The sequence below is a fragment of the Dendrobates tinctorius genome, unplaced genomic scaffold, assembly GCF_039654945.1.
Source record: "Dendrobates tinctorius isolate UK_male_01 unplaced genomic scaffold, ASM3965494v1 ptg000250l, whole genome shotgun sequence".
Lineage (NCBI taxonomy): Eukaryota > Metazoa > Chordata > Amphibia > Anura > Dendrobatidae > Dendrobates > Dendrobates tinctorius.
In genome coordinates, this window is record NW_027361917.1 from 4,425,150 (window position 1) to 4,448,932 (window position 23,783).

At 42.7% G+C, this 23,783-nt stretch overlaps 1 protein-coding gene across 3 annotated transcripts in view; it reads right to left on the minus strand.

Annotated features, from left to right (window-relative positions):
* Positions 1-23,783, minus strand: part of CFAP61 (cilia and flagella associated protein 61) — a 439,348-nt gene that overhangs the window by 338,462 nt on the left and 77,103 nt on the right. For all 3 annotated transcript variants that reach the window (XM_073557422.1, XM_073557421.1, XM_073557423.1), the window contains exons 9-11: positions 11,350-11,444; positions 9,065-9,133; positions 7,480-7,655 (exon numbers count right to left, since the gene is read on the minus strand). In XM_073557422.1, the coding sequence (XP_073413523.1) occupies positions 7,480-7,655; positions 9,065-9,133; positions 11,350-11,444 (340 nt within the window). The remainder of the gene's footprint in view (positions 1-7,479; positions 7,656-9,064; positions 9,134-11,349; positions 11,445-23,783) is intronic.

Genomic DNA, 23,783 nt, shown 5'->3' on the forward strand with positions numbered 1-23,783 from the left:
TCACACCACCAGGCCGGGTTGAGGTTCAGCGGCACCAACAATCATCGTTCTGTTGTTTGATCCCCATCCAGAGCTCCTCCACGGTATGGGATTTGTCCCCCAAACAGACTAATTTCAGAACAGACTGCTGTCGTTTACCCCTAGCTGTGCTGAAGTTGATCCTGCAGGTTTTGCTCTGACCAGGTAAGGCGGTGGTGAAAAAGAAGTAGGAGAAGGAGGCAACATGGACAGAGAAACATCCAGTAATCCTTGGTGCCTTGGTGGTGGTAGGACATACACCCAAATGCTTTCAGCCTCAGGCCCAGCCACCATTATATTTACTCAGTGGGCAGTTAGGGAGATATAGTGTACCTGCCCCTGCCTACTGGTCCATGTATCGGTGGCTATGTGGACATCTGCCACTAATGTCGTTGTGCACAGGTCTGTGGAGTCGGTAAGCCAAACCTCAAACACAGACTCTTCAATTTCCGGGACTCCAACTCCACAGCGCTGGCTTTCCCAGATTCTTATGAAAACATTTACAGCACATCCTGCATTGAACTACTGTACCCAATTTATTATATATTTTAGGAGTTGGTCCATTTTATACTGACTCCACCAAAATGGACACCAACTCCAACTCCACAGCCCTGGTTGCGCAGTGCACACCTGATTTTGTTTGCAACATGTTCGTGCAAAGCAAGGATGACACGCCTGGAAAAGTAGCAATGGCTGGGAATCACGTACTGTGGTTTCCGTGATATAAAACGTACCGTTAATCCTTTATAAATCACTTGTGAGCAGGAGGAAGAGGCAGAAGAGGGAGCAGGAGGAGGCTCAGATCTTTCCTGTTTTTTTCAGATGTGTACTCCACTACAGCTCATACTATGCATTCAGATGCCTCGTCATACAGGTGGTGCTCAGGTTAAGAACCTTTATGCCTCGCTTCAGTCTCTGAAGGCACAGCGAGCAAACCATCGTATCTTGTCAGGAAGCTCCTTTGAGATGGCTTTGGTGTGCTCAGTTCGTTGGTGCGGTGGGCAGTAGCAGCAGACATACTAGCAAGGGGCCAGCCTCAACGATTTTGCACCCTGCACCGTCTTTTGCTGTGCAGCTGAGGCAGCGTGACCACCACCTTTTCCCCCGAACTGCCCTCATCACTCGGATGGCTTTGACTCCATGTGGGGTCTAGGACCTCATTATCCCCCATCGCATCATTGCATCTCTCAAGTCTTAACCCTGCTGCCCGACTAATCCACCTCTCTCTCCTTGTTACTCCTCCGCTTCTCCCCTCTGCAAATCCCTTCATTGGCTCTGTGAGGCGGTGATTGATGTTACATGTGAGGGTCACTGGATGTTCCCCCCAGGATGCACACGGAGGTGTATTGAGGCCATGAGATGGCATTGCAGTCACAGGCGTAGCCATGGTTGCAGTGCAGACTACAGTGAGTATAGGTCTTGGACATGCTGGTTGTCCAAGACAGATTTAGGGAAACCTGCTCTGGGCTTTTTTGTCTTGAAACTGACTACCGATGGTAGTGGTGCAGTCCGTTTCATTCCTGGCCCTGGTTTTCCATGTGGCACAAGGCTACAGGTTGCTAGTTAAAAACCCTGCAGTATAGGGTTTGGGTGTGTCAAGTTTAGAGTCAGTGTCAGTCTGGTGTTGGCAGGAGCATAGAGCAGGAGGCACTGAAGAGGTCTACCTGTGTGAGGGAATGCAGGCAAGCAGAGCCAAACAGCCAAAGCAGCTGAATAGCCAGGCACCCACAGTGTACACAGCGGTGCAGTCGCCCACGGAAACATGTCAAGAGGAGGACTGGAGTGTTTAGTGACTGTAAACTGGAGGCTATGGTTCCCGGCCACGATCCGGAGGATATTGTGTACTGTGTAATGCTGTGAGTAGAACATTAACATAGTGGTGCAGTCGCCCATCGCAACTTGTCTCAAGTGGAGGGCTGGCATGTGTAATGACTGTAATCCAGACGATATGTTTCCTGGCTGCAATCCGATGGATATCGCGAGCTGTGTTTTGAGGAGTTGAACATTAAAGAGTCGTTTTGCTTTGACCTTTGCTGGGTCACTGCCTCATTACTGCATAGTGTGCTACCGCTGCATCACAGGCTCCCAATTCCACAATGTATCAACTTCAAGCTACTAGCGCTGACCTACAAAGCCATCCATAATTTGTCTATCCATACATCTCTGAACTAATCTCCCAATATCTCCCATCACGTAATCTCCTGTCCTTCCAAGACCTCCTTCTCTCCTCCACAAATGTACATTCCTCATTGAATGACCAGCAAAACTTATTCAGAGTGTCCCCCATCATCTGGAATTCTGTGCCCCAACACATCCGATTATCCCCTTACATTCGGAACTTTCAAGCGGAACATGAAAACCCATGTCTTCAGAACAGTTTACAGCCTGCAATGACCCCGCTGCTACTTCACCAACATGGACGCTGCTGCAACCCATAGACCTACTGCCTCCTTCCACATTATTCTCTAGAATGTAAGGCTGCATGGGCAGGGTCCTCTCCTCTCTGTACCTGTCGGTCACTATTAGCTTGTTCATTGTAACTTCTATTTGTGTTTTATATGTATTATTATTATTATTTATTTTTAGAGCACCATTGATTCCATGGTGCTTTAAAAATAAATAATAATAATCCCACTCATGATCTTACACCCAATCCTCACTCTTGCCCTCTTTGCCAGTCTACACACAGCAGAAAACCACTTAATGTTTGCACTACCTCTCCCACATACTCATCCAGAACAAGTGGCTGGGCATCAGTGCACTCAATCTCTTCCACTTGTTGGCCATGGCCAGGTGGATGGCTCACGGAACTACAGCCAGCGAAGTCATCAAAAAACATGAGGCATGGGCATGTAGCAGGCACAGAATGACCACGTCCTTTCCCTGCAGCAGCTACACCACCACCACCACAGCCACATAGCCTATTTGATGCTCTCCTCATTTTTTCCACCCCAAAAAAGTGCAGAGTATTACACAGTTTTATACAGAGAGAGAGAGGCCAGCACATTATTACACTTCCTGTATGCAGAGTGCCCCCACAGAGCCAGTTTTCAGAGTACCCCCTAAAAAATAAATAAAACAAAACACAAAAACAGTGTTGGCTACCTCCTTCTCCTTGGCCTCTTCCACTACACTGCCACGTCAACCTCAACCTCCTTCACTTGGACCTCCACCTCCTAGTTCAATGTTATTATATATTTTTTTTATTATTCTGTTATTTAAATCATTTTCCTGTCCACATTTGTTTGCAGTGCAATGTTCCTGCTCTTCCCCCGTTTTGCTTCCTTTCGCAGCCCCTTAGCCCTTACTATGACCATTTTACAGCCATTTTAGAACACCAAAGCTCGAATCCCCATTGACGTCTAATGGGTTCTAGGTCAAGTTCTGATATCCGAACCGAACTTTGGACTAAAGTTCGATCGAACCCTATGAACCTGAACATTCACAGGTCCATTCATACCTAGTAACAACTCATCCAATCCACACAGACAAAGACATCAAACCACAGATGTCCATAAATTAAATCACAGTGTGAGTAATAATGAGAAATGATACAGGGAAAAAGTATCGAACACGCTTATTGAAATTTATATACCGTATATACTCGTGTATAAGCCGACCCCCCTAATTTTGTCACAAAAAAACTGGGAAAACTTATTGACTCGCGTATAAGCCGAGGGTGCACAGTGAATGGCCCCAGATAATACTGCACAGTGTGTTGTGGCCCCAGATAATGCTGCACAGTGTGTTGTGGCCCCAGATAATGCTGCACAGTGTGTTGTGGCCCCAGATAATGCTGCACAGTGTGTTGTGGCCCCAGATAGTGCTGCACAGTGTGTTGTGGCCCCAGATAGTGCTGCACAGTGTGTTGTGGCCCCAGATAATGCTGCACAGTATGTTGTGGCCCCAGATAATGCTGCACAGTGTGTGGCCCCAGATAGTGCTGCACAGTGTGTGGCCCCAGATAATGCTGCACAGTGTGTGGCCCCAGATAATGCTGCACAGTGTGTGGCCCAAGCTATTGCTGCACAGTGTGTGGCCCGAGATAATGCTGCACAGTGAGTGGCCCCAGATAATGCTGCACAGTGAGTGGCCCCAGATAATGCTGCACAGTGTGTTGTGGCCCCAGATAATGCTGCACAGTGTGTGGCCCAAGCTAATGCTGCACAGTGTGTGGCCCCAGAAAATGCTGCACAGTGTGTGGCCCCAGATAATGCTGCACAGTGAGTGGTCCCAGTTATCTGCACAGTGAGTGGCCCCAGTTATCTGCACAGTGAGTGGCCCCAGTTATCTGCACAGTGAGTGGCCCCAGTTATCTGCACAGTGAGTGGCCCCAGTTATCTGCACAGTGAGTGGCCCCAGTTATCTGCACAGTGAGTGGCCCCAGTTATCTGCACAGTGAGTGGCCCCAGTTATCTGCACAGTGAGTGGCCCCAGTTATCTGCACAGTGTGTGGCCCCAGTTATCTGCACAGTGTGTGGCCCCATGTTCTCAGCGCGCTGCTGCTCTCTTCCTGCTTCAGCGGTCACGTGGTACCGCTCATTAAATATGCACATATTCATGAGTTTAATGAGCGGTACCCCATGACCGCTGAAGCAGGAAGGAAGAGCAGCGCCGAGAACATGGAACAAGCAGGGGGGCTGCAGAGGGTGAGTATGATTTCTGACAACCCCGCTCCCCCTCCCCCGCCGATCCCCCCTGGTATATGACTCGTGTATAAGCCGAGAGGGGGACTTTCAGCCAAAAAAAATGGGCTGAAAATCTCGGCTTATACACGAGTATATACGGTAATACTTCGTACAGAATCCTTTGTTGGTGATGACAGCTTCAAGACGCACCCTGTATGGAGAAACTAGTCACATGCATTGCTAAGGTGTGATTTTGTCCCATTCTTCCACACAAATACTCTTCAAATCCTGAGTGTTCCGTGGGGTCCTTCTATGAACTCTGACCTGTAGTTCCTTCTATACACTTTCTGTTGGATGCAGGTCGGATGATTAGCTGAGCCATTCTAACAGCTTTATTTTCTTCTTTCTCTGAAACCAAATCACAGTTTCCTTGGCTGTGTGTTTGGCATCATTGTCTTCCTGATATGTCCACCCATGTTTCATCTTCATCATCCTGGTAGATGGCAGCAGATTTTTATAAAGAATGTCTTGGCAAATTTGTCCATTCATCCATTTTTCAATCACACAGTTTGCCAGTGCTATATGCAGAAAAGCAGCCTCACATCATGATATTCCCACCTACAAACTTCACGTTTGGTGTGGTATGGTGTTTTTTGGGTGATATCTATGCAGTGCCTTTTGTCCTCCACACGTGGTATAAAATGGCATCAAACGAGTTCAATTTTGGTTTCATCTGACCAGACTATGGTCTCCCAGTATTTCACAGGCTTATCTAACTTATCTAAATGTTGTTGAGCAAACTTAAATGCACTTGAACCTGCTTTTGATCAGCAATGGAGTTTTGCGTGGTGAGTGTAAAAACAGATCGTGGAGTGGATGATGGCTTACTCATCGCCCATTCGAAGTAGCATTCCCAGAAGCAGTCTCCTCTTCCTCTATGCCTACCGCACTGTGGTCTGGTGGCGTGTGCGCTCTTCTGCTTTCAGAGTGCGCACAGAATAAAATGCTTCCAGCTGAAAGCTGGGAGGCAATTATTTAGTACTTCCCTGAAAGTTGTCTCCTAGCCAATAGTTGGCAGGGAGGCATCTTGTTTAAAAGGCACCATCCCCAATGGGGAGGTGCCTGAGCAACCCCTATAGTTAGTATTAGTGGTGCTGGTGTGTGCAACTGTATGTTGCCAGGTTCCCCACACTAGACTATTATGAAATATGGAAATATAGGGGGCTTCCAAGTTACTGGTACTAGAAAGGCTCTGCAATAGTGAAATGGCTCCTTGCCCCTCAAAAAAATTCAGCAAATTCTCCGCTCCCAAATAAAAAATGCCCCTTCCCTTCTGAGCCCCAGTGTGTTTAAGACACATTTAGAGCCCTCAAGTTTGGCATTTCTGTAGTGATGAGACGAGCCCGCCTAATTTATGGGTGCATGTCTGCAAAAGCATGAGCTGGGCATAATATACTGGTGACTGCAACATACAGTACTGTTCACTACAATGGCAGTTCCAATTTTCACTCAGCAACAGGCACTGTTTCTGGAAAACACCAATGAAGTCAGAATCGTCACCACACCTGAAGATAAATTCCCAAAGGGGTATAATTTACAAAATGGGGTTACTTGAGAGAGGAGTCTGCTTTTCTAGCACTTATGGGCTCAGTATATTGAGTCTGCAAACTATTCTAGGAAAATCTGAGCTCCAGGAGACAAATAGCGCTCCATCCCTCCCGAGTCTCACCGTTTGGTTAAGCAGTGCTGTAGAGCCACATTTGGTATATTTCTACATTCAGCAGAAATTGTGGGACACATTTTGTAGCCATTTTTACCCATTTCCCAGTACGAAAATGTGAACTTTGGGGCTAACACACATTCTTGGTTGTAAAAATGTAAATTATTTTTTCTTCACTGTCCAATGGTATAAAATTCTGTGACACACCTGTGGTGTCATTATAATCACTGCACCCCTAGATGAATTAATTCAGAGGTGTAGTTTGTAAAATGGGGTCACTTATGGGGGGTTCTGCTGTTCTGGCACCTCAGGGGCTCTGCTAATGTGACAAGGCACCCTCAAACCAGTGCAGCAAAATCTGCACTGCAATATGGCGCTGCTTCCCTTCTGAGCTTTGCACTGTGCATCAAAAGTAGTATTTAACCACATATGGTGTATCTGTGCACTCAGGAGAAATTGCCCAACAAGTTTTGGGGTCCATTTTCCTGTTGCCTTTGTGAAAATGCAAAATTTAGGGCTAAAAAACATTTTTGTAGGAAAAATTAGATCTTTTTTATTTTCACGGCTCAACGTTATAAACTTCTGTGAAGCACCTGAGAGTTCAAGGTGCTCAATACACATCTAGATAAGTTCTCTGAGGGGTCTAGTTTCCAAAATGGTGTCCCTTATGGGGAAGGTTTCCACTATTTAGGCACATGGCGTCCGCTAATTATTCCAGCAAATTTTGCATTAAAAAAGTCAATTTATTAAAAGTTAAAGGGGGTTTCCCACGGACAAAATACATTTTAATCAATAGTTACCTTGGGATAAAAATAAGTTGCACAATTGGATGTGTTGAAAAAATGTTCCTGTGCTGAGATAATCTTATAAATGAGCCAATGCTATGTACTGTGTAATGGCTGTGTCTGACCGTGAAGGAGCATGGTCTGATCATACCACATCTCCTTGGGAAGGGGGAGACGCAAAAGAGGATACAGGTTTTTATCCCAAGATCTAGTGATTAAAATGTATTTTGTTCGTGGGAAAACCCCTTTAATTTTTAATACATATAAGCTGTAATATGGCCGTAGAAGGTGAACATAGCCGTAACAGTGTTGCATATTGTACACTTGCCTTGTTTCATGCTTTTCATCAATGCAAAACAGCTGAATGCAGAAGGCAGTGACGTCTCCTTTGTACACAGGGCGGAAGGGCTGCCTCTCTGCTTCTGAGCTCCATGTCTCTGGGGTCTTGCAATTCACACCTCCGATGGCATCATCTGCACTGGATGCTCGGCTCAATGTTCCTATCTGCAGCAATGAGAGGCAGGGGACTGAGAACTTTCTTTCATCGAATACACAAAACATCTTGCATCATCGGCCACTACAAACGCTGTAGTGGCCACAAGAGGGCGGCGAGTAAATATGCAAACAAATCCAAGAGTTTTATTTATCAATTCAGGTGAGTTCTCAGAATGACACATAGAATGATGTAAAAGACACATAAACACAACATGCAAAAATGTGGTAAAACAATAAAAGAAGAAATTGTCACTTTCACAATTACAACTCCCTCTACTTTGCTATCCCTTCACTAAATTTTGCTGTCTTCTACCTTAAATTCTTTGACGATCAGACTGCTATTAAAAATGTTACACATATGTGTAACAGAAATTCTGCATTTTTAGTTCAAGGGTATAAAATATACAACCTTATTAGCTTAAAACTAGGTCAATAGGGTTGCATGTACTTACTATGTTCTGGAAATAATACAAGCTGATAATATTATTAAAGCGATATCGCTACTAGGACGCGATATCGCTACTAGGACACGTAAACCTACGTGAAAGAATGGACATATTGTTCACAGGCACAGATTGACTCAGTCTTTATAGAAAGCGAGAGCGAGCGTCCTGTTAGTGTAAACCCACCCTTAAGGTGCTTCTACGCTGGGCCATTATGGTGGACATTCGTAAACGGGCAGTATAAACAGGCTACCAATCACACAATGATGAGTAGCGTAAAATCTGCAAAAAAAAAATATCTGCAAATAACACATTCAGATATGTATCATCCTGTATTTCCTAGAATTTCCTTGCCATGATCCAGTCCAGAGTTTGTTTTCTGCTGTTTTCTCTTTGGACTGGTCATGCGGGGGTTAATCCCCTCTGCCTTGTTCTGGAGCTGGCTGGGCTATTTAAGTCCTCTGCAGCCTGCGGGCCAGCGTCAGCCATACTGCAAGCTTCCAAATTGGTGCCTCTGACCTGTATTCCTTTAGTGTTGCTCCTGCCCCTGATTACCTGGACTTGTGCATGACCCGGCTTTATCTCTGGACTCTGCTTCTGGTTTTTCCGTTTCTGATACCACGTTTTCTGACTGGCTTTTGACCCTCTGGCTTGTACCCTGACAACGGCTTGCGTCTTACGTTACTGATACCACATTCCTGGTAGGTCCTAACTTCTCGCTCGTCCCTGACTACGCACTTGTTGTCTCCCTTGGTACTTCTGCTCCTGACAGTTGCTGACTTCGGCTAGTCTGACCACACTTTCGCTACCTGTGACACCTGTGCTATTGCTCTGTGTTACTATGCTGTGCGTGTGCAACCTCTCTTCCCTCACCAGCACCACCTGATGGAGGTTGCGCTGTACTGCACTGCAGCAGCATGTTACATTCCTGTTATGAGGCATAATATAACATTCATCCCCATTAATAATCTTTACCTGTAATTCATTCAGGTCTTGGACAACATCGATTTCCGAGTTTATTTCAGACTCTGGCTTTCCATTCATCTGAAAAGGCATAATAACCCATACAAATTATTAAGATAAGTCTTATGTTGTTTATGTTAGATTGTTTACAATATTATCATTTCCAGTTAATGACAGTACAAGCTTTATTTCCTGTTGCTCACAGAGGGTCTACAACTTCTGCAACGCTGTGCACCATTTGCAATCAATCATTACTGCCCCGTACTAAGGTCGAAATCTGACCTCAGAAACACAGAATGAGCACCAATATCATAAGAAGTCAATCACTTCTTTCTGTATTTTCCATAACTTTTTGGGGAAGTGTGGAAAGAAACTGGATTTACAGTGAGCAGAAGTTTTCTCCAAATGAGGAGCATCACCGATTTTTCAAGACATTTATTAGGGTGGGATCTCACGCAGCAAATGTGCTGCAGATTTATGCATGTTAGAAATGCGCAGCAAATTACAGGAGTCATTTTATGGATGAAATGTGTCAAAAGCGTAAATTGACCTGTGGTGTGAATTTTATATTTCTGATGTGGATTTTACTTTGCAGCAAGTAGCAGCATATCTGCAATGAAGTGTGAGATAAAAATCCCACGATTTTCTAGGGTTTAGTGCTTATAAAACAATAATTTAATATTATTTAGTGGACTACAGAGAACCTGCATGGGAACTTTTTTATTAATATTTTGGTGAAACAGAGATAGTGTGGGGAAGTGTTTATTTCAATAAATTATTTTTGTGTATTTTTTTTCATTACTGGGTTAGTAATTGGGGTGTCTTATAGATGCCTTTCCATTACTAACACCAGGGCTTGATGTTAGCTGTGTTTTTGAACAATTCACAGCTGACATCAACCCCAAGCCCCATTACACCAGTTGTCACCGCACCAGGACATCGGAAAGAGCGAAGAAGAAGCGCCAGAATTGGAGCATCTCATGTGATGCACCACTTCTGGGGCGGCTAAGGGCTTGTATTTTGAGGCTGCGAAGGGCCCAATAACCAGGGACCTTCCCAGCCTGATAACATCAGCTCTCAGCTGTCTGCTTTACCTTTGCTGGTTACAAAAAAATGGAGGGGGGTGCAATTCATTTTTTATTTAATCATAAAAAGCTGTCCAACAAGCTCCACACTGTGCAATTTTACAATATGTCGGGGGGTTGTGCAATTATCTATCTATCTATCTATCTATCTATCTATCTATCTATCTATCTATCTATCTATCTATCACTATTATCTATCTCTATAGCATTCATTGCTGTCTGAAAATGCATCAAAAACCAGCATAGTGTATGCTACGTTTTTTCTGCCAAGAGATGCAGAAATGGTGCAGAAATTTCGGCAACTAAATACTTAACGTGTGCATAAACTCATTATCAATGTCCAGGGACAGATCCTCAACTTTTAACATACAATAAGAATTTCACACCCCAAAACTATTTATATGCACATGTAGCTCTTTCAATGCCAAGTCCAGAAATACCTTTACATGGCCAGTTATTCCTCCACTCCTGAAAAATCAGCATTTGAATTGATATGCAAATGAGGCTGAAGGAATATAGTATTTCTGAAGCCTCTGTCACTCCAGTTCTATTCCCCATCTAGAGCTGCCTCCTGCTTGACCTGAATGATGAATACTTTGCCTGAAGTTTCACAGCACATAGGCATTCAGTCAAGCAGGAGGAGGTGGCGTTGAGTGAGGAATAGAGCTGGAGTGACAGAGGCTTTAAAACTTCAAATCTACCATACTCCTTCAGCCTCATTTGCATATGAACTTATATGCTGATTTCTCTGTAACAGGCTATGTAACATTATTGATGGACTTGTCTTTGAAAGAGCCTCTAAATACAAGGTGGGCCATTTATATGGAGATTATATTTTGCATATCATTTGGATGTGGGCTGCTCTCTTTTTCTATACGATGTGCGCTTGCTTTTTTGTACTTTGAAGGATCTGTTGCTTTTCCTGTGTCTGTGTCCTCTGGATCACGACTTGTAATAGTAATAAAGACAATGTGCAGTACGTCTGTGGATCATTTAAAGAACTTTTGGGATGTCTTCTCTGATCTCTTGAGATTTCTTCTCTGATGCTGAAGAAAGATCTTACACAGTTATCACATGAAAGAACAGAAGCCTAAATAACTACTCCCGACATCTTCATTTCTTACACTCTGCAACATACAACGATGATGACAATAATGCAGCAGACACACATTTCCAAATCAGACCTATTAATTAAAGTGCTATGTACCGTACCTTCTCATCTGTCTCTTGAACACTTATGATGTCTGACAGCAGGGATAATTTGGATCCCGACCTTTGACTCGTTTGTCTGCTTAGCATTACATCTCCTGGAAGACAGTCATAATGTTTACATCAAACACCGAGAAGCAACTGGTAATGACTTAAGACTAATTAATTAAAGACGTATTATAGGTTTATTTTCGGATATTAATTAAAGTGACTGTTGTGTTTGAAAAGAGAAGTAGATTAGATTCTGGAAGCCATTAACAACTGCAGATTGCCTGGCTAAGTGCAATCTTGCCACTACAAACAAGGCTAATGATATTTGTGTCTAATACACTAGCCCCCTAAAGTATGGCAGACGCAGGGCCGCAACACAGACTTCAGTCTATTGATAGATTTTTTCCAGAAATCACTCTATTCCACTTGCATTTATGTGTGTAGGGTGTTTGGAAATTACAGGTTTATTTTTTTTACTGGGTTTTTTTGTTTAAACAGAGCAGTCAGCATCGTTGCTCATTGATACCTTTGGGTGGACTTTTTTATTACTCAACTGTAATCGGCAATCTGTGTCATTCCCATAGTACATGAATGCAGCTGTAATACACATGTGTGTTCCTGCATTCAGCCACAACTATGGAAAGGAAGGACAGGGAGACTGTCATCTTGGGAGTAGAGTTGTAGGTCCACCAGAGAGAAAACTTTTATCAACTAGTCTTGGGATTAGGTGACCAATTTTTTTCTTGGGTATACCCAGGTGCATGTATAGTCTGCAATATTTGGGGAGGACCATGGGGATCAATACAAATGTCTGAGATGGAAAAATCACTAGCAAATTTAAAGGGTTTTCAGAGATTAACATATTGATGGACCATCCATAGGGCAGCTCATCTATACGAGATCACTGGGGATCCACCACCTGGCATAATAATCACAGTGGTTTCCCAACTCTCCCTCATATGCATATGTCTGGGGAAAGATTCAGTGGGAAAGCTGGATTTCATCATACCTGATCCTTTGTTCTAAAAGGGAGCGAAAGCTCTTGCAGGGGTATCTGACAACGGCTCATTCCCCATTTAATTGAGGATACATGCATGCTTAGCCAAGCTAAGAGCGCATGTATGTCAGCTGACAGCTGTTTAAGGTGTGGCGCCTCAAAATGGCCCAAAGTGTATCTATTCTCTCAGATAACGTTTCAGATTAGGCTGTTAAAGGTGTACATGAGGAATTACACTATTGCTGACCATCATATGAGTTGTATTTTGCATTTTTCACTAGCTTCCCCTCTCTGCATGCGCTAGTTCTAATTTTCAGTTCTTTCTGAGCTAGTAGGTGGGCACTAGTGTCTTTCATATCTTGCATACACAGACATGACACATTCCTTCTCTTCTTTCTCTAAAGTACATGAGATATAAGACGCTGCATGCAATACATTATACAGCAGTACTGAGCTGTGTGGCTGTGAATCCAGCACTCAAGTGAAGTAAAACATTTGCTTGAAGCTGCAGACCCATCTGCCTGTGTCTGCTTGTCTTTCACTTTGCAGATAGCTCCTCACTCCATCCACCCTCACCCCCCCTCCTCAATATAATAAAATAGGAGGTGTAACCTGATATTTCACTGTGCTAGCAGACTGTTTTGCTTTGCCCAAAACAGATTTGAGCTGATTTTCTTTCAGTCGATCAAGACGTGGTGGGGAGGGGAAGACTGGCTCATAAGTGGAGAAAAAAATGTAGATTTGTCTAATAACATATTACAAAGTTTCTAATATTTAAGTGCACTTCAGGCTTATCACCTTCATACTGTATAAACAAAAACTAATGGAATGACAAATCGATTTCTTGAATTCCTTTCTTTTCATTTATCAGTTATCCCAACTTTCTATTAGACTATTTTTATAAACTATAGAATCAGACTATTCAGGGACAGGACAGCAAAAAAAAAGATGCACCATATGGTCACCGTTCTAAGATCAAATTAGCTAAACAATATGAAAACAAGAACAGGTAAGAAAAAAAGTAGATACATAAGGTACATACAACAGATTTTAAAGGGGTTATCTGGGACTATTTTTTTTACTATGGGCATTGATCTAACAGGCAGTAATTGCTATCTTCCTGCCTGATGTGCCCGGCGCTGATCTCTGCTGTCATATAGCGGTCACAGACCACTCGGTCCAGCGATTCAGTGCTGACATCATGTCGACAGAGTGGCGACCTAACTGCATAGCTGTCAATCAACATGATGTCATTAGTTACTCCCCATGACAGAGCAACCCGGAAGAGAAAGAGCTGCACTGTTGACGTGGAGCAGCTGGATCGCCAGGAGGAATGGTCAGCGCCCACTCTGTGTTGACGCCGGGTTGAACGGGTAAGTAGTTAGCAACTACCTGCCTGTTAAGTTTTTAGGCCCACAGTAAAAGAATAAATAGTCCGAGATAATCCCTTTAAGAATGTAAAAAGGGGATGTAGTATAAAGAGTATGAGTGTTGACTAGGAACCAAAAAGCCTCAAAAGAAACTCATTATTTACAAGAAAGTTAACTTTGCCCCATTTGTGGGTTTCTCGTGGGAATAAGCGCACGCAGCAGGTTTCATATTTCAAAATGTAAATTAGAAATCTCTACAAATATATCATAAGTGTGAAAAAGGGATTCCGTCAGCAATCTTCTTTTACTTTGATTTTTCCTTACGAATATATCTCTCTTACTAAAAGACGCTGACATAAGGGCAAAACTATTGACGTTCCCAATTAAAGAAACATTTTCATGTATTTTGACGCCCATGAAAAGAGACCTTTGAAAATTCCCATTAGCGGACAGAAAGATTTTCACTTTACACTGCAATTTCGTACGCCTTGTGTCACATCAACTATCATTCTCAAAATTAAGGACATTTGATGTTCTTTTTGGTGTCATGCTGAGCCGTGATATTATACATTGCGTTCAGTTGTCTCGGATTTTATTTTGGAAAATGCAATAAAAACTAAAAGGGTAAAAAAAAACCTCTAAACTCGGTTGTATCTGAATATATATTGTAATATTGGCCTTATAGTCGGCGTAAACCGAATGTAACCCAGTCATTCTGAAGAAAAGGGAGCAGCTGCTCTAGTTTCCGCTACAAAACCACATAAAGGCTACCCCGTGTATTACGCGGTGTGGACACATGTGAACGGGCAGATGAGCTTATCAGTCTTCGTGCAGTTTCAAGGCAGCAATAAAAGGACTGAGTGACATGCAAGCTGCCCTATTGTTCCATTTATTAAGACAGGGCACACATTTCGGGAATTAGTCACTCATGTCCTTTATCTCTCCAACCTGCCGTGTACACAGTTGTTTCTATATCGGTAAAGCCATATCAGATGACAGAGGGGCAGCATAGGCACTCACAGCACAATCCATTAGTTTCGGCTCGTGATAGTTGACTAGAAATGTATGGCAATGTTGAGCATAATATCACTAATCAGAAGTTTTGCATCAAAAATGTGTTATTTTCTATCAGAAGATACAATGTATTCAGGGTTCTATCTACAGGAGCGTAGCGGTAACTGCAGCACCCATTCCCTGGCGCCTAAAGGAGACCATTCTACCACATAAGAAATCCCTAAGGGTCCTATTACAACATTTGCACTGGAGCTTTTGACAATACATAAAAGGGTAATGTTTTTTCTTATGGAGAGTGACAAGCCAGGCCTGGCATGTCAGAGTGAGGACACTTATTCGCCATGCATGCTCCTCTGGGAAATTAAACATGCAAATTGTCTATTCAGAAAGGAAGAGGACTAGAACTCTAGTGCCACCTATTAGAAGCGGCAACCCTAGAAGTCAATATCGACCAAGGCTCGTTAAAGGGTGATATTGACTTTTAGGATTGTTACTTCCAATAGGTGGCACTAGCCTTCTAGTCCACTTCCGCTCTGAAGAAGTAATTTGCATATTTAATTTCTCAGATGATCATGCATGGCAAATAAGTCTCCTCACTTTGACATGCCAGGCCTGGCTTGTCACTCAACACAAGGAGAAACATCACCCCTTATATTCCAATCCACAGCCTCTCATCTAGCCAAATCAGATCTCATAGTTTCCACTGATGAGGGGAAAGAGCCCGAAACACAGTGTCTGCAAACTGAGATTCTGGTTTGGCTTTTATCATAAGTCATATGGCAAGGCTCGTTAAAGCGTCAATATTTACTTTTAGGATTGCTATTTTCAAAAGGTGGCACTGGAGTTCTAGTCCTCTTCAAAGAAGCAATTTGGATATTTAATTTCTCAGAGGAGCAAGTCTCCTCAATTTGACATGCCAGGCATGACTTGTCACTCAACACAAGGACAAATGTTACCTCCTAGATCCCAATCCATGCCACTCACCTAGCTAAATCAGATCTCATACTTTGCACTGATGAGAGGCAATAGCTCGATGCACTATGTTTGCAAATTGAGATTCTGGTTTGGCTTTCATCCTAAGTCATATGGCAAGCTTGTTAAAGGGTCTATATTGACTTTTAGGATTGCTACTTCCAGTAGGTGGCACTAGAGTTCTAGTATTCTTCCTCTCTGAAGAGACAATTTGCATGACAATAGATGTACAAATTTATTTTATACAGTCATATGTAAAAGTTTGGGCACCCCTATTAATGTTAACCTTTTTTCTTTATAACAATTTTGGTTTTTGCAACAGGTATTTCAGTTTCATATATCTAATAACTGATGGACTCAGTTATATTTCTGGATTCAAATGAGGTTTATTGTACTAACAGAAAATGTGCAATCTGCATTTAAACAAAATTTCACCGGTGCAAAAGTATGGGCACCCTTATCATTTTCTTGATTTGAACACTCCTAACTACTTTTTACTGACTTCCTGAAGCACTAAATTGGTTTTGTAACCTCATTGAGCTTTGATCTTCATAGCCAGGTGTATCAAATCATGAGAAAAGGTATTTAAAGTGGCCACTTGCAAGTAGTTCTCCTATTTGATTCTCCTATGAAGAGTGGCATCATGGGCTCCTCAAAACAACTCTCAAATGATCTGAAAACAAAGATTATTCAACATAGCTTTTCAGGGGAAGGATACAAAAAGTTGTCTCAGAGATTTAACCTGTCAGTTTCCACTGTGAGGAACATAGTAAGGAAATGGAAGAACACAGGTACAGTTCTTGTTAAGCCCAGAAGTGGCAGGCCAAGAAAAATATCAGAAAGGCAGAGAAGAAGAATGGTGAGAACAGTCAAGGACAATCCACAGACCACCTCCAAAGACCTGCAGCATCATTTTGCTGCAGACGGTGTCACTGTGCATCGGTCAACAATACAGCGCACTTTGCACAAGGAGAAGCTGTATGGGAGAGTGATGCGAAAGAAGCCGTTTCTGCAAGAACGCCACAAACAGAGTCGCCTGAGGTATGCAAAAGTACATTTGGACAAGCCAGTTACATTTTGGAAGAAGGTCCTGTAGACTGATGAAACAAAGATTGAGTTGTTTGGTCATACAAAAAGGCGTTATGCATGCGCTGCATTGTTGACCGATGCACAGTGACACCATCTGCAGCAAGATGATGCTGCAGGTCTTTGGAGGTGGTCTGTGGATTGTCCTTGACTGTTCTCACCATTCTTCTTCTCTGCCTTTCTGATATTTTTCTTGGCCTGCCACTTCTGGGCTTAACAAGAACTGTACCTGTGTTCTTCCATTTCCTTACTATGTTCCTCACAGTGGAAACTGACAGGTTAAATCTCTGAGGCAACTTTTTGTATCCTTCCCCTGAAAAGCTATGTTGAATAATCTTTGTTTTCAGATCATTTGAGAGTTGTTTTGAGGAGCCCATGATGCCACTCTTCATAGGAGAATCAAATAGGAGAACTACTTGCAAGTGGCCACTTTAAATACCTTTTCTCATGATTTGATACACCTGGCTATGAAGTTCAAAGCTCAATAAGGTTACAAAACCAATTTAGTGCTTCAGGAAGTCAGTAAAAAGTAGTTAGGAGTGTTCAAATCAAGAAAATGATAAGGGTGCCCATACTTTTGTACCGGTCAAATTTTGTTTAAATGCAGATTGCACATTTTCTGTTAGTACAATAAACCTCATTTGAATCCAGAAATATAACTGAGTCCATCAGTTATTAGATACATAAAACTGAAATAGCTGTTGCAAAAACCAAAATTGTTATAAAGAAAAAAGGTTAACATTAATAGGGGTGCCCAAACTTTTACATATGACTGTATTGCAGGGCATAACTGCTCATAAGGATGGCTGTCGGTCGAACATTGCTCCGGCCGATAGTTCTGCCAGCTACTCCTGTGTTCTCTATGTAAGATGTGTTCCGTGGTAGAATTGATGTTGTGCTTGGTGATGTAAACCTTGCGTGCAGCTGCTCAGCTGTGGAAACCAATGCCATGAAGCTATTTCATGAACCCACTTGTTTAGAATGACCCACTGTTTCACACGTTAGTAAAGGCAGACTGTACAGCTAGGGGCTTTGGGGCAATGGGACAGAAGGAAAAACCTGAATTGAAAGGTTTGTCCCAATACTCTTGTCCATATAGTTTACAGATATATCCTTATTTATTTTAGCCAAATCCTGATAATGTAGATTGGAATGTGAATTATTTTAATTTAAATCAGTAATCGATTGATCCCCACTTGGTGGAGAGGTTTTCTTACGTAGAAAACATCTGCGATGTTAGATGAAAACAAGCGCACTTCTAAATTCAATAATCACAGATGTAAAAGCTGTTTTGGAAAACAGAAAGACATTAGGATTTGAAAGAGAAAAAAAAAACCCAGCAGGGCCACGAAGCTCAGTGTGTTACCTAGAGGAAAATCTTTTCAATACTTAGAAATCAGTGTTCTTGAGCGACTAATTCCTGACCCCACATAGAGTAACATCCAAATAACTGTAATTATCTCCTGACATAAATGGCATATCGACAGTATACTTACAATTGATTTTTGACTAATTATTCCTTGTTGTTGTTCAACATGGATTTCTAAGAGGAAAACAATAACTACCTGTGGACGGTGCAAAGATTAAGGAAATGAAACCACCGGGTGGGAAAATACATGTGGTGATTATTAGAGACCTGAACTTATAAATGAAAGAACGTCATATGAGCATAATACATCCTGCAGATGAGAAACCTGGAGAAGCTGAATGAAATCGCAACAGCCACCGTGCTGCCATCAATGTCGGTAAAGCTTTCACTGCTTGAAATATTTAATTAAAAAATCGGAGTCTTTTTATATTCTTAGAGCTGATCTGCAGTACCTCCAAATGGCCACTACACAAAGTAGGGAGTGGTGGGATTCCTGGCCATCTAGTGGTCATGGAACCTGCTAACATTTGATTGGTGGGGGTACTGACTGTCAGAACTGCACCGATCTGATATTGATGACCTACTTCGAAGATAAGTTATCAATATTCAGCTGGTCCACATCAACATAGAAGCTCTTCTTCAGCTCTGCTCTGTTAACAGGGCGAGACTGCTGACATCATAATGAATGACAGCTGGTTCCCCGCAGTTAGGAAGCAGAGAGCTGGCTGTCAATCAACATGACATCAGCAGTCACGCCCCATCGACAGAGCAGAGTGGGAGTTACATCATCGGAAGCCGGTGAATTGCCTGCAAGAGCGGTCTGTGACTGCTGTTTGCTGGTAGAGATTGGCACCGGGCAAACAGGCAGGTTGTTAGCAACAACCTGCTTGTTAGTTCTTAGATCAGCAGTAAAAAAAATGATATAGTCCTTGATAATCAGTTTAATTTGTCTGAACAGGTAATGCCGGGTTTCATACACACTGACCTAAGTATCTGAATGTGAGGAGCGCAGTGTAAATTGCAGTAATACAGTTTAAAATTCATATATTCAGCGTTCACATAAACCTTAGTGCGCTCAGAGTGTGGTTGTATTTTTTGTTCCTATGCTTTTATGAAATGAAACCTTTAAATAAAAAAATATATTTGGATACATCGCAGCATATTATTTTAAATAATTTATTTTACTTAATTATTATAGAAAAAGTATTTTAAAAATCCGTTTATGATATGTAAATGAGGGCTTTGACTAGTCGAGGGGGTGTTGGTGTCCCCATACTAGTCGGCCCATTAAGCATGTTATCATGCACAGTGCGCCTCTCTGAAGCAGGGACACATACACCCGGTTTCAGAGGATCAATGATGAGCGAGGAACAAGAAGAAGAAGAGGTAAGCGCAAGGTAAGTATTGCTCTTGGGATGTCACTGGTGCTTGAAAGTTATGTTGTCACACTCACAGGGGAGTGATAACATGCTTAGTGGGCCGACTAGTCTGGGGACAATAACGCTCCCTCAATTAATCAAAGCCTTCATTTACATATCGTAAATGGACTTTGAAAATACTTTTCTAAAGATCTATTTATGTATGTAAAATAACACAGGGACTGTTAGGCAGTGTGTCCACATATGCAGACGAAACTGCTGGTGATTCTGGGGGCATGGGTAACCTGACAGGTTCCCTTTAAGAAGCCCTCCTACTCTGCACTCATTACCTGTACTAATTACACCTGTTTGAACTCGTTATCTATATAAAAGACACCTGTGCACACACTCAATCACACTCCAACCACTCCACCATGGCCAAGAGCAAAGAGCTGTCTAAGGACACTAGGGCCAAAAATTGTAGACCTGCACAAGGCTGGGCTGGGCTACAGGACAATAGGCAACAAGCTTGGTGAGAAGGCAACAACTGTTGGCACAATTCTTAGAAAATTGAAGTAATACAAGATGTCTGTCAAATGTCCGCAGTCTAGGGCTACATGCCAGATATCGCCTTCTGGGGTAAGGGTGATTCCAAAAAAAGGTCAGAAATCAGCCCAGAACTACATGGGAGGATCTGGTCAATGGCGTGCAGAGAGTTGTGACCACAGTCTCAAATCATTACCATTAATAACACACAACACCGTCATGGATTAAAATCCTACAGGGCACACAAGGTCCCCCTGCCCACACCAGCACATGTCCAGGCCCGTTTGAAGTTCACTAATGACCATCTGGATGATCCAAAGGAGACATGGGAGAAGGTTATGTGGTGAGATTAAATCAAAATGAAACTTTTTGGTATCAACTCCACTCGTCATGTTTGAGGAAAGAAGGATGAGTACAACCCCCAAGAACACCGCCCTAACCATGAAGCATGGTGGGGGAAACATATTTTGGGGGGTGTTTTTCTGCAAAGGGGACAGGACGACTGCACCGTATTGAAGGGAGAATGGATGGGGTCATGTATTGTGAGATTTTGGCCAACAACCTCCTTTCCTCAGTAAGAACATTGAAGATGGGTCATAGATGGGTCTTCCAGCATGACAATGACCTGAAATACAAAGACATGGCAACTAAGGAGTGGGGCTCCGTAAGACGCATTTCAAGGTCCTGGAGTGGCCTAGCCAGTCTCCAGACCTGAACCCAATAGAAAATCTTTGGTGGGAGATGAAACTCAATGTTGTTCAACGATAGCCCCAAAACCTGATAGATCTGGAGAAGATCTGTATGGAGGAGTGGGACGAAATCCTTGCTACAGTGTATGAAAACTTGGTCAAGAACTACAGGAAATGTCTGACCTCTGTAATTGCAAACAAAGGTTTCTGTACCAGATATTAAGTTATATTTTTCTATTGTATCAAATACTTACATCATGCAATAAAATGCAAAACAATGATTTAAAAATCATACAATGTGATTTTTTAGATTTAGATTTTTTTGTAAGAATCTGTCTCTCACAGTTGAAGTGTACCTATGATAAAAAATTTCAGACCTCTTCATTCTGAAGTGGCCTAGCCAGTCTCTAGATCTCAACCCCATAGAAAACTTTTAGAGGGATTTGAAAGTCTGTGTTGCCCAGCGACAGGCCCAAAACATCACTGCTCTAGAGGAGATCTGAATGGAGGAATGGGCCAACATACCACCAGCAGTGTGTATCAACCATGTGAAGACTTACAGAAAATGTTTGACCTCTGTCATTGCCAACAAAGGATATATAACAAAATATTGAGATGACCTTTTGTTAATGACCAAATACTTATTTTCCACCATAATTTGCTAAATAAATCTTGCCAAATTAAACAAGGTGATTTTCTGGATTTGTTTTCTCATTTTGACTCTCATAGTTGTGGCCTACCTACTGTATGATGTCAATTACAGACCTCTCTCATCTTTTTAAGTGGGAGAACTTGCATAATTGGTGGCTGACTAAATACTTTTTTCCCCACTGTATATATGATGTTACTCCATAATCATTAGCCCCTTTTTTACCCTTCCCTCTTCCACCCCCTCCAAAAAATGTTATACTCCTTTATTCTAGATTATACGCAACCCCTAACAGCTAATTATAGCAAAAAGGAGAAAAAGAGTATCTTATACCAAATATAAATTGTATTCAAGTAGAATACAACTGGTAGTAATTTTACAAAAGAACAGAATCATACTGTCGAAGCAAGACTACAGCTGAATTACAAGAATACATAAATCACAACAAGCAAAAAGGAATACGATAATTATGATATCAAGAGCCACTTTTGCATGTGCAAACAAAGCAAATTGCCATGGATAAAATCCATCAGTATGGTGTTGCCAGTAACTCGGGTTGAGGTATAAATAATGCTAGTAGTATGATATATAGCTTGTGTTAATAGTGCTCAAACAGAGGACAAGGCAGCAGCACACAAATGTATAGCACTGAATCTGTTTACCAAAGTAAAGTGCTAAAATAGTGCAGAAAGAGGTGCACAGACAGTGCCACAAATGTGCTAGAGTGCAAGAGTATGGCTGAAAAATCTTACTGGCGTGATGCGCTTGGAAGAACCCCAGCCTGCTGCCCCTATGCGCGTTTCGCTTGTGTCTTCATCAGGAGGTGTGGCTAATCTTGGCAACGAGATTAGTATATATAGGGTCGTCAGCCAATAATGAAGGACTAGGAGTATGACGTGCGTCCATATTGGCGCATGCGGCGATCAAAGCCCGCCCCTAGTGAGGCACTTCATCCAGTGCTCCTGCAACGCAAGCGTTCCACCTCTGTTAAGCAGCCGAAGACACCAGCAGACCACGTGAGCACTTCAGGACGGTCCGGGTGAAGCCGGGTAAGCGCATGCACACTGAACTGCCAGGGAGTGATATGTCAAGGTAACTGACCAGGATAAGATACGGAAATGTATGGTTACAAGATACAGTTTTATATAAAGATTATATGTAACTAGTACGGACTTTATGAGGTTTGGGCAGTCTAAATACCAGAGCATACTGTGTGATGTAGTGACCACTGTGTCCGCTAGGGGGCGCTGTGTGGATGTCCGAGGAGAGAGGATGAATGGCAGAGTCATGAGTGACCATTATGTATCTCAAGGTGGGTGGCCTTGAGATGGAGACTGATGTGTGTGTTGATCAGCAGTGATACTGCTGACGTGTTGTGTCAATGTGTCATGGAGAAGTCTCCAGGTAACTGGGGAGACAGGCAGACCCAGTTACCTACAAACCCACCCAGGGGGTGTGTTTAAGAACGCTATTCCAAAGTGTGTGTGAATGGTTCAAGGACCTGTAAGGAGGTCATAGCCATGTGTTGTGAGTTCATTTTCCCCTCCGTCACTGAGGCCTGGTGAACTCCCTATTCTAGTGAAAGAAGGTAGTGAGCCTGATTATCAGGCACCTGGGACTAATGAAGACGATTGGCTGAGTGGAGTCACTGACTGGATTTAAGGCAGCCTACGCCCTTTCTGCCCTGCGGGTGATTTCTCTGTGGACTCTTGGACACCAGTCTGATTCCTGCTCTCCTAAAGCTAAGTTTTCTGTTTTGCCTTTTTGCATTTAAGATTTGTTTTTGTTTTCCTTGCTTTTTGGATTCTGCCACTCCCTGCTGGAGTGTGCAGTGTTCCGTTAGCTCTGTCTTCTGAAAGTACCTGAGTGCTGATTTAGTTTTTGAAGCTTAGTTGCTTCAGGGCCATTTTTATATCAGCTTGTTGGCTTTTGTCTCTGATAGGGTTTTGGCAGATTGCAGACAGCAGCCTTCCTATCCGTTCCTATCTAGGTAGTTTTTGGGCCCCGTCTTTGCTCAGCCTGTCTGTCTGTGTAAGTGTTTTCATCTTGCTTCACCGTCATTATATGTGGGGGGCTGCCTATTGCTTTGGGGTCTGCTCTGGGGCAGTTAGATTTCCCCTTTCCTTCTTTAGGCCTATGTATCTCTCCGGCTGTGATCGAGGGGTCTAGGTCATCGTAGGAACCCCCCACGGCTACTGCTAGTTGTGCTGATAGGTTCAGGGGTCTGCAATCTGATAGTTGCCAACTTCTCTGGTTTTCTGGACTTAGCTAGCATTTCTGTTTTTTCCTCCTACGGTGACTCAATCATAACAGAATCACCCGCCTTACCGCAGATCCTAGGGTACTCAATAGCAGGAAAGAATTGTGTTTAAAAAAAAAAAAAAAAAAGTGTGTAT